Here is a 15776-nt window from a genome sequence, read left to right on the forward strand (position 1 = left end):
AATGCGTGGGAGATCCCCATCAACCAACAGCTCATACTGACCGCTATACTAAGTGGGTTCTACAGCAGAGCATGATCCTCTAGTGTTGACCCGAGGTGGTGTGGGAGTTTCAGCGCCCCCCATGTTGCCTTGCGTCATGAAATGCAGCTTTTCTTGAAGCGCTCTTTGTATTTCTTTTTGTTCTTGTAGCTGCTCCATGAATCGTTGATCCATTGATCTCATGCTTTGGTTGAGTCTTTCCTCCCACTGAAGATCCATCTGCCTCAGTGTCTCCTGACTCATTGATGGGGGAGTTTTCTGTGTAGGGCCAAAGTAGTCACGAAGACCAATCACCCCAGGAACTCCACGTACACATCCTGGGTGCTCGAGCCTTCCAATGGCCGTTGTTAGAATGTCGTCCCTACCTTGGCCAGCAAATGTGCCCTCAGTTTGCTGTTCAACCAACTCATCCTGCACATAAAACAACAATCGTTACTTAGAAGACATGTTGTGATAGATACACAATCAAACAAACTGCTTATAATTTGAACTTACAATTCTCTGTGACATCAAGGCAGCTGAGGAAGATGTCATGTTCCCATCAGATTTTGTCCGAGCTGCCTTCCACAGCTCGTACCTAGCAGGTGCAGGTGCTAGGTCCGGCGACTTAAGTCCCAAGGCATCCGCTCTAGACTTTCTAAGTTTCTTTTCCAGTTTTGCATAACCACCTCGTGATAACAAGTGTGGTGCATCGTTTAGCCTTTGTCTTTCTTGGGCGGCTAACCTTTTACCCTGTGAAACCGTGTATATAAATAAGTGTAAAATCATAAAAACTCAATGAATACATTTTTAGATGTTAAGAAACATACCTTTCATTCCTCAGACTCTCTAGATGCACGAAACTGCATCCAATCCTCCTCTGTGAATGTATATTGCTGACAGGGATTTTCATGTTGCCTGTCTCCAAAGACATATAGTCGTGTCAGCCTTGTCTTGAAATCCCTCCATCTTATCGCTATATGCGATAACACTTTCTTTCTAATTTGTATTGTGTTTGGAATATCAAAATGTTGCTGTTTAAAACAAAAAACATGTTATTGATAGGAAAACATGAAAGATAAGTATATCACAAATTGCATGAAGTATAAACATACCTGAATATCTTGCCATAAGAGGTTCTTGTCGACCTTTGGGACGTCATCCCAACATGCATGAAGGATAGAGACATGACTTTTTCCTAACTTACCCAGATAACTCCTAAACCTATCAGCATTTGGCCCTGATGGGTGACCTGATCTGGGGTCAATGTCAACATGTCTCCTCTGACCATCCACACGTTCGGATGTCACATCTGCCACTCGGGTGACGCCTCGACCACGTCTGGTCTTTCCCAATCCTGAGTCTGAGGCCAACATACCTAAAAAATTATACAAGGTTAGTAATAATTCAATTATGATGAACATACATATAAAGTCAATAAAAAACAAAAATATCAACCTATTAAGATATTGTTTTTTCCCAAATCCCTTCATTGTGATCACTACGAATTGCCTGGATGACATCAGCAACGTCATCAATTGGGTCTTCAGTGGGTCTAGATGCAACAGATGTTGTCTCAAGTATATCAAGAGAATCGTCATCATCATGTCCATGCATGTTTTTTCCTTCTAAAACCACTGACCATTTGTTATTCGCTGGATCATTTACGTAGAATATTTGTCTTGTTTGACTAGCCATGATAAATGGTTCATCAGTGTAATTCATCTTGTTCAAGTCTACCAATGTGAAACCAAGGTCATCTGTCATGACACCAGAATTTATATCAACCCATTTACACTTGAAAACTGGGACTCTAAAAGTGGCGTAATCAACTTCCCATATTTCTTGTATTATTCCAAAATAACTAATGGATGTTGTGATTAGATTTTTGTCTTTAGAACTAGCAAAGTGCACAGCCTCAGCTTGTAGTGTGACGCCACTATTTTGAACTCTGCTTTTGTCATCTTCTACCTTTGTCTGAAAAGAAATATTGTTTATATAGTACCCACCATATGTAATGACATTCGTGTTCGGCCCACGAGATAACCTCAATAAGGTTTCAGAAACATGTGGAGTCGCATAAATATTTTTCTTAAACCATTGTAAGAAGGTTTTCACATGTTCATTAAGATGCCATTTTTCACTCATTTTCGGGTTTGCTGCCTTTATTTCATTAACGTGGTCAGAAATGTAAGGAATCACATCAACAGTGTTGTTTAAGACGTACAAATGAGCTTGGTCAATTTCTTTTCTGCTAACACTTTGAATTCTCACACCTCGGACACCCTTACCTTCACATGTTCCTTCATGTCTGCTCTTGGGAAGACCCACGGGTTCACAAGATGACATATAACGTGAACAAAATTCAATGGCTTCTTCTGCAACGTATCGCTCTATGATTGAAGCTTCTGGTCTATATTGATTCTTGACATATCCCTTTAAGATCTTCATGTATCTTTCAACTGGGTACATCCACCTTAAGAAGACCGGCCCACATAATCGAATTTCTCTGACTAGATGAACAATCAAATGTACCAAGATGTCAAAAAATGAAGGTGGAAAATACATCTCCAATTGACATAGTAGTCTTATACCCTCATTTTCCAATTCATCTAAACCTCGAGGGTCAACAACTTTCTTGCAAATGGCATTAAAGAAAAAACTCAGATGTGTCAGAATACCCCTAATAGAAGGAGGTAATATGCCTCGAATAACAACAGGTAACAATTGTTGCATCAATACATGACAATCGTGAGACTTTAAACCAACTAGCTTTAAGTCTTGCATAGACACAAGGTTACTAATACTTGAAGAATAACCTTGTGGAACCTTCACACTTCTTAAACAGTTACAAAAACTTTGTTTTTCTTTTTTAGAAAGTGTGTGACAGGCTGGGGGCAGATAGGTGCGTCTTTCTATTATCTATGGATGTAACTCAGATCGGATTTCCATGTCAGCCAAATCTTGTCGTGCTTTTATTCCGTCTTTGCTCTTCACTTTGACGTTTAATAAAGTTCCGATGACACTGTCACAAACATTTTTTTCAACGTGCATCACATCAATACAATGTTTAACATCAAGTTCAAACCAATATGGAAGCTTAAAAAATATTGATCGTTTCTTCCAAATGTTTTTTGCAGAGGTAGTTTTACGATGATTTCCAAACACAATGTCAATGTTTTTGACTTTGTTGTACACCTCTTCATCATTCTGGGGTCTGCACATGATGGGGAAGTGCATACCTAGAGAGAATATATTGTTGCCCCATCTATGATCATATCAGCACACAACCTCATCCTTAGTACTTCCATTAAATGCTTTTTTCAATCTACGATAAGGATGATTACGAGGAAGGAATTTTTGATGTCTTGTATATACCGTCTTCTGACCATGCTTCAACTGAAGGTAACTAGTGTTTTGTTCACATATGGGACATGCAAAATGACCTTTAACACTATAACCGCTCAAGTTTCCATACGCTGGGAAATCATTTATAGTGCAAAACAACATTACACGCAAACGGAACTGTTCCTGAACATGTGAATCAAACACGTCGACCCCTTCTTCCCACAACAATTTCAAATCATCAATTAAAGGTTGTAAATAAACATCAATGACATTTCCAGGTTGTTTAGGACCCGATATCATCATGGACAACATCACACATATTCTCTTCATGCACAACAAAGGAGAAAGATTGTAAATCATCAACATAACTGGCCACGAACTGTGTTTGCTACTTAAGTTTCCATAAGGATTCATACCATCAGTTGCAAGTACAAGCCTTAAGTTTCTTGGATCTGCACCAAATTCTGGGAATTTGTCATCAATCTTTTTCCAATGTGGTGAATCAGCAGGGTGTCGAAGAAGATTATCGCACTTTCTTCCGTCAGAGTGCCATTTAAGGTTCTTTGCATCTTCTTTTACAGAGAACATACGTTTGAACCTAGGTATTATAGGCAAATACCACATCACCTTAGCAGGTGCACCATCATTACCTTCATTAGCAGTGATTCTGTCAGATTTCTTTTTAAAACGGGATAAACCACATGTTGGACAATACTTTAGCGAAGCAAACTCCTTTGTGTACAAAACACAATCATTAGGACAAGCATGTATCTTTTGATATTCAAGACCCATTGGACATAAAAAAAATTTGGCCTCGTAATTACGAATAGGTAGAGTATTATTTTCTGAAATCATCTCCTTCAACCACGCCAACAACTCGGTGAAACTTTTATCGGTCCATCCATTCCTTGCTTTTAAACTAAACAACTTTAAAGTTGTAGACAGACGTGTAAAGTTCGAGCATCCTAGGAACAACGGTTGCTCAGAATCATTAATAAGAGAATCATACAAATTAGCTCTTCCAAAATTATCTTCATCGACATCACGTATCATGTCCTCTAAATGGTCACTCATCCATTCTTCCACATAATTCGTTCCTCGTGACGTGGTAGGCTGGTCCAGTACTTCTCCATGCCAAGTCCAAACGGTATAAGTCCTCATTATGTTGTACATGAATAGATGGTCACGCACATTGCCTAAGTCTTGCCGTATTTGATTAAGACAACGAACACAAGGACAAAAATATGTCCCGTTCACAGACTTAGCATTTTGTTCAACGTATTGCAAGAACTCCGAAACACCCTTATCATATTCTTCACTGATGCGACGTTCATTCATCCAGCTTCGATCCATACTATGTTCGTAAAATCATCAGTATAAGTTTTTTAACTCTCACAAGGTTAGGCCCTACCCATTCAAAAAAATTAATTTTCATAATTTGCTAAGACACGTGCAAAGAAGTCTACATGATAAAATTGATAAGATTTCGGCAGCATTTCGCATTGGTCTCCGAAATACACGAAATGAGAGTAGTCAACGATGACCACAATCAAATATGCATCCGGAGAACAACATAAATACTGAACCGAAATTTTATCAATCTTATCCATAAACTCCAATTGACATGTTTTGTAAATTGTGAAAATTAATTTTCTTAAACTGTCCAATCGGACAATTCAAAATTTAACACAAACGATTAAAAGATTAATTGTTTGTGTTAAATTTCAAACGGGAACTAAGTGTTACTCAATGATTTGATACTTACATTCTAACATATCACAATTATAATAACACAACTAATACATGCATATTCAAAAGCCAATAACACATGCATACCTTATAGAGTCAAAAACATGCATACACAAAAACCAATAACATGCATACAAAAAACCTTTATCAACGTACAAGCTAACCTGAAAAGTAGATTCCAAATGAAAGGGAGGGAAATCGAGGAGGGCACGGCCTAAAACGTAGGCCAAAAACAGTCGAAAAAGCCGCCCAAGAACACGCACCAAACTGCACCAAAACGCACCGAAAACGATTTTTAATCGGTTCAAATCAAAGATATTTCATCACATAGCAATGTAATCGGATTGAAAGTAAATTTAAACGGTCCAAAAGAGAGTAAACGCACTTGGAAATGCAATGCCGCAGAGAGAGTTCGCGGGGAAGACGATGAATAGTGAGCGTAACTGCTCGCGGGTTCGTGTTTTAGTATAAATACCAATAGACGTCCGGTACTATGGGGCCCCGACGTTTATAATACTATAAACGTCGAGGCTATCACTAATATGACGTCTTTGGGGATTTAAAATTGATATTCGCGGGGGGTTTTAGACGTCCATGGAAGGGGCCCGGACGTCTATTATATTATAGACGTCCGACCCCCTCCACAATGGACGTCTAAGTGGCTGAAGAAATGAACGCTTCAACTCCCCCTGTCAGCCCATTGTGGGGGGCGACGGACATCTATAATATTATAGACGTCCGGGCCCCTCCTACGGACGTCTAGGAGGCTGGAACAATCACCTCTTCAACTCCCTCTGTCAGCCCTTAAACGTCCTTTGTGGAGGGGGCCGGACGTCTATCATATTATAGACGTCCGACCCCCAATATCGGACGTTTACGGTGCTGATTGGGTGGTTGAAGAATTAATTGTCTTCAGCCCATTAAATGTCTGTTGTGGAGGGGGGCGGACGTTTATAATATTATAGACGTCCGGCCCCCTCCACAACCGACGTTTAAGGGCTGACAGAGGGAGTTGAAGAGGTGATTGTTCCAGCCTCTTAGACGTCCGTGGGAGGGGCCCGGACGTCTACAATATTATAGACGTCCCTCCCCCCGCCCCCACAACGGACGTCTACAGTTTCACTTATTTACGGATATGTCACCGGTCAATTATTTACGTTGGAGCTTTTGTGGACGGACGTCTATGAGGTGACGTTAAAGGCCAATTCTGCACTAGTGATTAAAAATGACCGGTGGCATTTTTGTAAATAAATGTAATTATTAAATGTCGTTTATAATTATAATTCGACGTAAAAGGATATAAAACATTGAATGTCTTAGCGTTAGACGTTAAAATGTTAGTGAATTCAATAAAAAATTGAGCGGGAGATTGAAAATTCATTAACTTTATCGTAGCGCGTGAGACCCTCTTTTCTTCTCAAACTTTTTTCGAACGAAGTTTGATGACCATCACGGGTAATCTTTTTTTCATTTGATACAAATGCATGTTAATTAAGTACTTTATGTATGATTTTTGTTTATTTTAACCGATTATTTTCGTGTTCTTGTCCTTCATAGATGCATTCTGTTTTCTCTCTCACAGGTGACGACACTTTATTCCGATGAACCCATCTTTTGAAGGTTAGTTTTCGTTTTCATTTTGAAGAACTTGTTTGTTGAACTTGTTTGTTGAACTTGTTTGTTGTTTTTTTTAACTTGTTTATGGTTGTTGTTTGGTTGAACTTGTTTGTCGTTGTTGTTTGGTTGAACTTATTTGCTGTTGTTTGATTGAACTTGTTTGTTGTTGGTTATTGTTGTTTGTTGTTGATCAAAGTTCATGCTTTATAAAATACCAAAAACTTGAAATTTTTTGTTTTTCTGCTTTTCAGATATCGTAGAGTTGTTAAAAAGGATCACAATTAATTAAAAAAAAATAATAAAAAAATTGATTAATCGAATATTGACAAAATTCGACGTTAAGTTAACGTCGTATATTGACAAAATTCGAAATTCGACGTTAATTTAACGTTGAATTTTTTTAAAATTCGACGTCAATTTAATATCTCTTGATATAACGTCGTTTGCGAATTCGCCGTTAAAAGCCTAAAATATTCGACGTTGTAAGCGATTTTTGTACTAGTATACAAACATATTCTAGATGAGAGAAGAAAGAAGTTGGATGATAAGAGTGAAACCTTCATCCTTGTTAGCTACCATTCAACAGGTGCTTATAGGTTGTACAGTCCAAAGAAGAAACAAGTTGTTATCAGTAGAGATGTGATAGTGGATGAGGCTACAACATTTGACTACAAGGAAGCCGAGGCAGACGTGAAAATAGGTTCAGTGCCTAGTTGGTTAGAAGACAGAAACTATGATAGTGTTAAACATGATGCTACTAATGTTGAAACTAATAGTAGAAGATCTCAAAGAGCAAGATTTCCCTCTACTAGACTCGCAGACCATGAGGTGTTTGCAGACAATGATATAGCATATTCTGGTGATCTCGTCCACCTTGCTGTCTTGGCTGATGCAAAAACACTTACTTTGAGGCAAGCAATTGATGTAAAGGAGTGGAAAGAAGCATTGATGGAGGAGTTGAAGACAATTGAGAAGAATAGAACATGGGAGATCGTAGAATTGCCTCAACACAAACAACCCATTGAGGTCAAGTGGGTGTTTAGGACCAAGTACAAATCGGATGAAGGTATAGAAAAGCTCAAAGCTAGATTGGTTGCAAAGAATTTTTTGCAGAAACCTGGAGTTGACTTCACATATGTCTTTGCACCAATTGCAAGGCTTGAAACAGTGAGATTAGTGGTTGCAGTGGCCAGTTTTAAAGGCTGGAAAATTTCTCAAATGGATATGAAATCAGCGTTCTTGAATGGACCATTAGAAGAGGAGATTTATGTGAGACAACCCCCTGGATTTGAGAAGAAAGGTGAAGAGCAGTAGGTATATAGGTTGAACAAAGCCTTATATGGGCTTAGACAGGCACCTCGAGCCTGGAACAACCACATCAATGCATTGCTTCTCAGACTGGGATTCCAGAAATGTTCTATGGAATTTGGAGTTTATGTGAAGTCAGTTGGACAACAAATTACTTTGTTGATTTGTCTGTATGTAGATGACCTTCAAATGATTGGAAACTCTACAGATGAAATTGAAGAATTCAAAAAGAGAATGAAAGAAGAATTTGATATGACAGATCTTGGCAATCTGAGTTACTTTCTCAGGCTGGAGTTCGTGCAAACAGCGGATGGAGTATTTCTTCATCAAAGAAGATACATTAACGAAGTCTTGAAAAGATTCAACATGAAGAACTACAACAGTGTTCTAATTCCTGTCATAGCAAACCTAGTTGACAGATCAAGCAGATGAGAAGAAGGTAGATGTTACTCTATACAAACAAATTGTAGGGTCACTCAGATATATTTGCAACAGTAGACCAGATATTAGCTATGGAGTTGGATTGTTGAGCAGATTTATGAATGAATCAATGTTATCACATCTGTCAGCTGCCAAACATACTTTGAGATACTTGAAGGGAACAACTCATTTTGGTCTCTTATTTCCTAAAATGCAAAGCAGTGTGGAAGGTGTTCTAGAGGTTTGGTGTGATTCTGATTGGTGTGGTGATAAGCTTGATATAAGGAGTACGTTTGGCTATTTTTTCAAGTACATGGGAGCACCTATCTCGTGGTTCTCTAAAAAGTAAAGTGTGGTGGCACTCTCATCCTGTGAAGCAGAATACATTGCATCTACAGAAACAACTTATCAGTGTGTGTGGATGGAGGCACTTCTTGATGATTTGAGGCTAGAATGTAGAAAACCAATACAACTTCTGGTAGACAATAAATCTGCCAATAGTTTATCAAAGAACCCAGTATTCCATGGAAGAAGTAAACACATTGAGACAAAATTTCATTTCTTGAGAGTCAGCAAAGGAAGATTGGAATTATTACACTGCTCTACAGAAGATCAAGTAGCTGATGTTTTTACAAAGGCTTTGAGGCAAAATAGGTTTGAAAGATTGAAAGATTTACTTAATGTTAAATCTATAGAGAGTATGGTTTAAAGGGGAGTGTTGTTATAATCCAAACTACTATAACTGTCAACATGACAATTAGACCTTTGTTTTCTGATTACATATATACTTATACATTTTCATTCAACAATTAATGAGATTCCTCTCAGTTTCTCTATCTTTGTACCACTCTATGCATTATCCTTTTGCCTTTGCTGCATAATTCCAAATAGCGTGAACTAACAGTAATATCTTCAACTAGTGAGGCTGGTGCTCGAGCCAAATATTGCGAGTGATATCTCTTGTGCTTGTGGGGAGGAGGTTCTGGCGTGTCTTCTTCAATGTTGGTGTTTCAATCAAAGGCCTTGGTGCAAATGTTAGAGTGATACTTAGTGGTGAAGGAACAACTGATGGTTTTGGCGCTTTGCTTTTGTGTGCAGGGGCTGGTGTTGGAGCTGACGTTGTTAGTGCTTCGGTTGGTGTGGGGTATGTTGTTGGAGTAGGCAATAGTGGTGACTCAGCTGGTGGTAATGGCAATGGTGGATGTGAAATAGGTGTTCCTTTGGGTGGCTGTGGTGGTGGGAGTTTTGGAGACAGATATTTTGTAGTTAATGTTGTTTTTTCAAGTGCTATTTTGGAGGTGTTATTTTGGGAACGAGTGGTTTTACGGGAGGTGCTATTTTGAAAATGGATATGCAACTGATATTCACAAGTTCAAAAAAATTTTAATTATTCAGTAGGTGTTTATTTCAGGTGACTTATTTTAAATTGGTCTTTCAATTATTTTTTTCCTTCGATTAGATTCCTAACTATGAAAAATTAATACAATTAGATCTCTCCTGTTAAATTGGTTGAAGAACGGTAAAAGTATACATAACATATTGATGTGAATTATTTAAATGATATGGCATAGTAAAGATATTTTAAGTAGGAGCAAATGATGAAATGTCACTATCATCTTCATCTTCTCTGTCAGAACCAAACTTTAGATAATCATTGAAGCCACCACAGTGTCGTCAGCCACCGCCCATTGACGTTGACGACGCACTAGATCTAGCCAAAACCACCTCGCAAACAACATCATATACCTCCACATAGACCCACTTGTAGTGAATCGCATCTCCATCGCACCACAAAACGCAAAGCAACCCTGTACCATAGAGACTACCATCGTGACACACACCTGAAACAAAATCCAAATTGGAACAGAGATCTGAACCACGAACCACCTTGCAGCAAACCAAAACGTGAAGCACCAGCCTAAATCTTCTCCTTATATCGCACAAACAAGCAGCAGAGCACAACGATGAAACCGTAAATGCACCATCGTTGTTCGAAAATGATCATGCACATAGCCACCAAATGTCGCGAAAACCTAGTACAAGAAGAAGAGGAAGAAGTTCGCTCAATCAATCTCTAATTTCGCTCGCTCTCTCAATCCCTCACTCAATCAATCCCTAATTTCGAATATAGAACCTTAAAGTGGATGAAAGAACCCTAATTTCGTGACAAACATTCTCAATTTAATTTTAATTAAACTTTACTAAATTTTTAATGTTTAAAATATCAAATGCCCTGACACGTGTTTTAATTAACTCACGGATTTTAATTAAACCATTTTACCTAACATTTAACGCCATTATACAAATTTAAGAGTAGAATCAAATTGCATCAATTTTTCACACACGGATTTTAATCAAACCATTTTACCTAACATTTAACGTCATTATACAAATTTAAGAGTAGAATCAAATTGCATCAATTTTTCATTGAGGGACCAATTGGTACATGTCACCACTAATAATAACCTCCCCAATCATTAAACCTTCAAAAGAAAATATGTGATTATTTTAATGTGGATATCTAATAGGTAGTGAGAGGGTAACAAGTATGATAACATATTATTCATGTTCAACCTGACATGTTACTATCCTAATATATAAATTTAAATAAAGTTATAAATATACAATTAAATAGCATTTAATATATAATCGAAACAAATAATTTAAACATGTTCAAATTAATCTCTTGTAAAACAATTTTATTATACAATAAAATCTATAATCCAATAAAATTTCATTATAATAATAAGTTAACTTATTAGATATGTAAATTTAAATTTAATGTAATTTTATTTTTGGTGAATATGAATATTCACACACACAAATATAATATATATATATATATATATATATATATATATATATATATATATATATATATATATATATATATATATATATATATATTCCAGGTATTAATAGGTACTTGCAGATAAAAAAAAACTGGATATTTTTTTATAAATACCTTATAAGTAATGGGACAAATTTTAGACGGGACGAATACTGAGCATTACCTATAGTCAATCCAAGTTCTTGTTATCCTTAGTTACACCTAATTCTCCATTAAAAATTGTGAAAAGTTTCACTTACAAAATAACAAATGTTTACAAGTGTTCTTCAGTATTACTTTTATCTTATGAGTACACAAAGTCTCTTCGGGTTATCCATTAAACTTTCCCTCCTAAGTTTAATAATAAGTACGAGTTGTCTTTTCAAGCTAAGTACAATAAAGTTGTTTTTACAAGGTTACACATTAAAATAAAGTGGATATGAAATTTGTAACATCTCAAAATATAGTAATTACCATAATTTAGAATTAATTACAATTAACAGTAAATAAACAGTCTTTACAATTAACCAAGTTCAAAAGCCGAACGGCTTAAGGTTGCAGAGTTTCAATATAGGGCTCAACACAACGAGCGCTAATAACGAACGGTTTTAGATACAAATAACGTACGCTCAAAATAGGGTTCAGGGATAATTAGGACGAACGGCTTTACAAAATATTTAGCCGAACGTCCAACTAAGCTAACAATTCATAATTCTGATCTATCGAGCGCTCTAAGGCTCGGCCTTTACTTCTACCTCCACCAGATTAGCTTCATTCAAATTTTCTTCTTCCAGCATTTCTTCCAGGGACGTACCACCATCTGCTCACATCCACAACGGATGATCATTGCAAAACAGGACGAACGTACATGGACAATTGACAACACAAGGAAAACGAAAGGGTAAGCTTATAATATTTAATTCAAACATCCAACGTACACATTCAACATTTCAATGCACACGTACAACATACAATTGAACATATTCCATCATAGTAGTTTATAAGTATATAATAGACGACTGTCCGGACTGTATGAACTATGTAGCTACAGGCGTCCTTGCACCCGAGTGATGTAGTAACTGGGATACACTCAACAGCTGCCACTCGAGGTTAGCCCTATCCAAAGTACCCCTAAGGAATAGAACCTCCTGCCATTCCCACACATGACTACCCCCTTCTACGTGAAGATGAGTATCACGGAATATCAGGATGGACCAAGCCAGCATTAGCTAACCACAGTCATACTTTACCAATTCAATATTCCACATATCTGAGACGTTCCTCCTTGGAACGCTCGTTCAAATTCCATAATCATAAAATCACTTAATATAACGTTCGCACTGTAATTTATCATAATTCATAATCAATCTCATCTTTAACTTTAAGAGTACAAAAAGACGAACGTTCAGTCCTTTGAAGAAAATAGGACGAACGTCCAAATACAGTACTGGACGGACGGACGTAACTCTCTGTTTGACCAATTAAATGAACTGATGCCAGTACTGAACGAACGTAAGAGAATAAATATTCAAATATTGGAACGAACGCTATTTTGAACGAACGCTTCGGTATAAGACCGAGCGCTGTTTAAGACGAACGCTTTGGTAGAATACCGTGCGTCATTTAAACGAACGTTCGGTATCAGAGCGAACGTTACTATGGACGAACGTTCGACATAAGGCCGAACGCTATCAAGAACGAACGTTCGACGTAAGGCCGAACGCTATTAAGAGCGAACGCTTCGGTTAAAGACCGAGCGTTACGTATTTATAAAGTTTCAAATATTTTTAAACAGCTGAGCTGAACGAACGCTCAGACATCCAAATGGGGACGCTCGTTCTCGAGCAGAATTCTTTCCAAATGAAAGATTTCCATTCTAAGTGATTTTAAGGGAAACCGAACGGTCTAAGACCGTACGATGACGAGCGTCATTTATCAAAGGGGATGATTTAAGTTTCAGATTTCTCAAACTTAACAAATTTCCAGATTTCAACATTTTAACCTATACTTTATACTTCAAATGATTCTCAAGTCTATGAACTTTATAACTTTCACTTCCAGATTAATTCACATTCAACAATCAACATATTAATAACTCATATATTACAATATTCATCCATCATTCATACGTATCAAACCAACATACAGTTCAACAACCCAGAAATCATATCCAATATAAGAGAACGTTCATAACAGCTCAAACTTCATAATTTTCATACATACAACTCAGATCATACAACATGCAGTATAAATTAAACATATAAGCTTCCCTTACCTGGATAGCAGTGTTCGTTCTAATAATATCACTTGGACTTGCCCAACTTATGGTTTTCTACCCTCCAAGATCTTTCTTATTCTCTTCAACTAAGTCTAACCAAAGAAACGTAAACGATATCAACTTAAGCCCTTGCATGTAACTGAATCTGGGTTCGAAGGAATTCCAGAAACGAGCTTATGAGTTGGAAATCTTACCGTCAACAGAATCTGAAGTTGTTCGGACCAAAATGAAGTTCACGGCGTAAGGAACGTTCCTACGGTTCTGAATGTTAAACGGAGAAGAGATGAATGAGTAACAGTAGAGAGAAGTTTTAAGGTTTCTAGAGAGAGGTTGGAGAAGATGAAGGATTTGAGTTCTGAGGAAGAGGATGAGTGGTGCAGGTAAGAGAGAGAATTCTAGGAAATCTAGTTTTGTGAAATTCACGTTCGTTTGAGCGAACGTACCCCAAGCTGACACGTGCCCACTAAATTCTGAACTAGAAGCTTCTTCTGCAACACGTGGCGTGTGTGCATGTGAAGCCATGTGCGTTTTCAGAGAATGATGGGCGCGGTTTCAGTGTATGTCAGAGAGTTTATCAGATTTGGAAATGGGTTTTAAAATGAGATAAGCATGGATTGAGGGGTGCATTAATGGTGATGTGACAGGTAATTTACAGAGTAATTTTCAGGGTCTCACAAAATTCAGTTACTCCTTCTATAAAATCTCACTTCATGACATATGTGAAAAATATTTAACGAACACAAACTCGTTCTCAAGTTGTCTTAAACACATTTGATTTTTTAAGCATTTGAAGTTTTAAAGAAATAAAAATAGTTAAGCTATTAGAATAAACAATAAACATTTCAATTTTCAGTTACATTCAGTTCATTTCATGTGTATAAAAGCTGTAAACACATACTTTTGCTACTAATGAAATTTTGAGAAGTTATTCAGTACCTTGAGTGTCTTCATTTGTTCTCTGTCTCATTCTCTGTTTGCTCCGATGTGTGGTGGCTCTGGCTGTCGCTGGTGGAAGAGGGAAACCCTAGCAGAGCATCTCACTCTACGCTCTCTCTCTCAAACTCTCGACTTCTACTTTCTCTTTCTTGTCACGTGGTTGCATTACTTTATCATCAGAGATATCTGAGTTGGTGTTTTCTCGCTTTTGCCCCTAAGTCTAATATGGTATCAGAGCATAGGCTGTATTTCCTGGTGTGTGTGAAGTGGGTGTGATCTGTGACTGGAATTGTTTGTATCGAGAAGAGGAGAAAGAAGGTTTCTTTGGGTGTGTGAAAATCAAAGAAACTACAAGAATCTAGCAAGAAAGGATGGCGGGAATTGGAGGAATACAGGGACCATTACCAGTGTTTGATGGGAAGTAGTTTGATGACTGGCGCATCAAGATGCAAGCCATCTTTGGCTTCCAGGATGTTTCAGAGGTGATAGAAGACGGACTGCCTGAGTTGAGTGATAGGGCTTCTGAAGAAGAGAAGAAGAATTACAAGATACAAGTGAAATTGGACAGCAAGGCAAGATTCTTATGGTACCAGTGTGTCAGCCCAAAGATCTTTAACAAGATCTCCAAGGCTGCTACTGCTAAGGAGGTATGGGACATCCTAGTGAAGACCTATGGTGATGGAGACAAGAACAAGAAGGTGAAATTGCAGGCATTGAGCAGACAGTTTGAGATTCTTGTCATGGATGAGAGTGAAGTCGTGGCAGAATACTTTGACAAGATACAAGAATTGGTGAATAAAATGAGGGCATGTAAAGATGGGATATCTGGTGAGTATATTGTTGACAAAATTCTGATAACTCTAACATCCAGTTTTGACAATGTGGTGGTGGCTATTGAGGAGACTCGAAAAATGGAGATCATGGAGATTGAGGAGCTGTTGCACTCATTAAAATTCAACTAATTTTTTTAATTTTTATAACGTAATTAAAAAAATTAAAAAAAAAAACAGATCTAATTAAAATAAAGACCAAACGAGTAATTATTTTAATAAAAGAAAACATAAAAAAGAAAAAAACTCCGTAGAAAGAGATAGGGGATTCAACTTGGAGACATGACCGGCATTATTTTTTTCTATTTATATTTTTTTTTTTCACGTGCTTTGTTTTTATTTTGTTCTGACTGCAAATTTATAATTTTTTTCTTCCTTGTCCTTTTCACACATTTTAAATACCATTGAATGTTGACCATAAACATTCAATTTGTATTTTATA

General features: G+C 37.3%; 2 protein-coding genes across 2 annotated transcripts; one reads left to right on the forward strand and one right to left on the reverse strand.

Moving 5' to 3' along the window:
• Nucleotides 1-1479: 1479 nt before the first annotated feature.
• LOC148200746 (uncharacterized) lies at nt 1480-2166 on the reverse strand. The gene has a single exon (XM_088113288.1). The coding sequence runs from the start codon at nt 2164-2166 to the stop codon at nt 1480-1482; it is 687 nt and encodes a 228-aa protein (XP_087969414.1).
• Nucleotides 2167-14950: 12784 nt separating this feature from the next.
• LOC148200747 (uncharacterized) lies at nt 14951-15466 on the forward strand. Its single transcript, XM_088113039.1, has one exon. The coding sequence runs from the start codon at nt 14951-14953 to the stop codon at nt 15464-15466; it is 516 nt and encodes a 171-aa protein (XP_087969165.1).
• The last annotated feature ends 310 nt before the right edge of the window (nt 15467-15776 follow it).

Source organism: Vigna umbellata, chromosome 4 (assembly GCF_029865625.1).
Source record: "Vigna umbellata cultivar VRB3 chromosome 4, Vumbellata_1.0, whole genome shotgun sequence".
Lineage (NCBI taxonomy): Eukaryota > Viridiplantae > Streptophyta > Magnoliopsida > Fabales > Fabaceae > Vigna > Vigna umbellata.

What these genes read in the sequence shown, in the direction of transcription:
- LOC148200746 (XM_088113288.1), bottom strand. Translation starts at nt 2,166, where the DNA reads ATGAGTGAAAAATGGCATCTTAATGAACATGTGAAAACCTTCTTACAA.
- LOC148200747 (XM_088113039.1), top strand. Translation starts at nt 14,951, where the DNA reads ATGCAAGCCATCTTTGGCTTCCAGGATGTTTCAGAGGTGATAGAAGAC.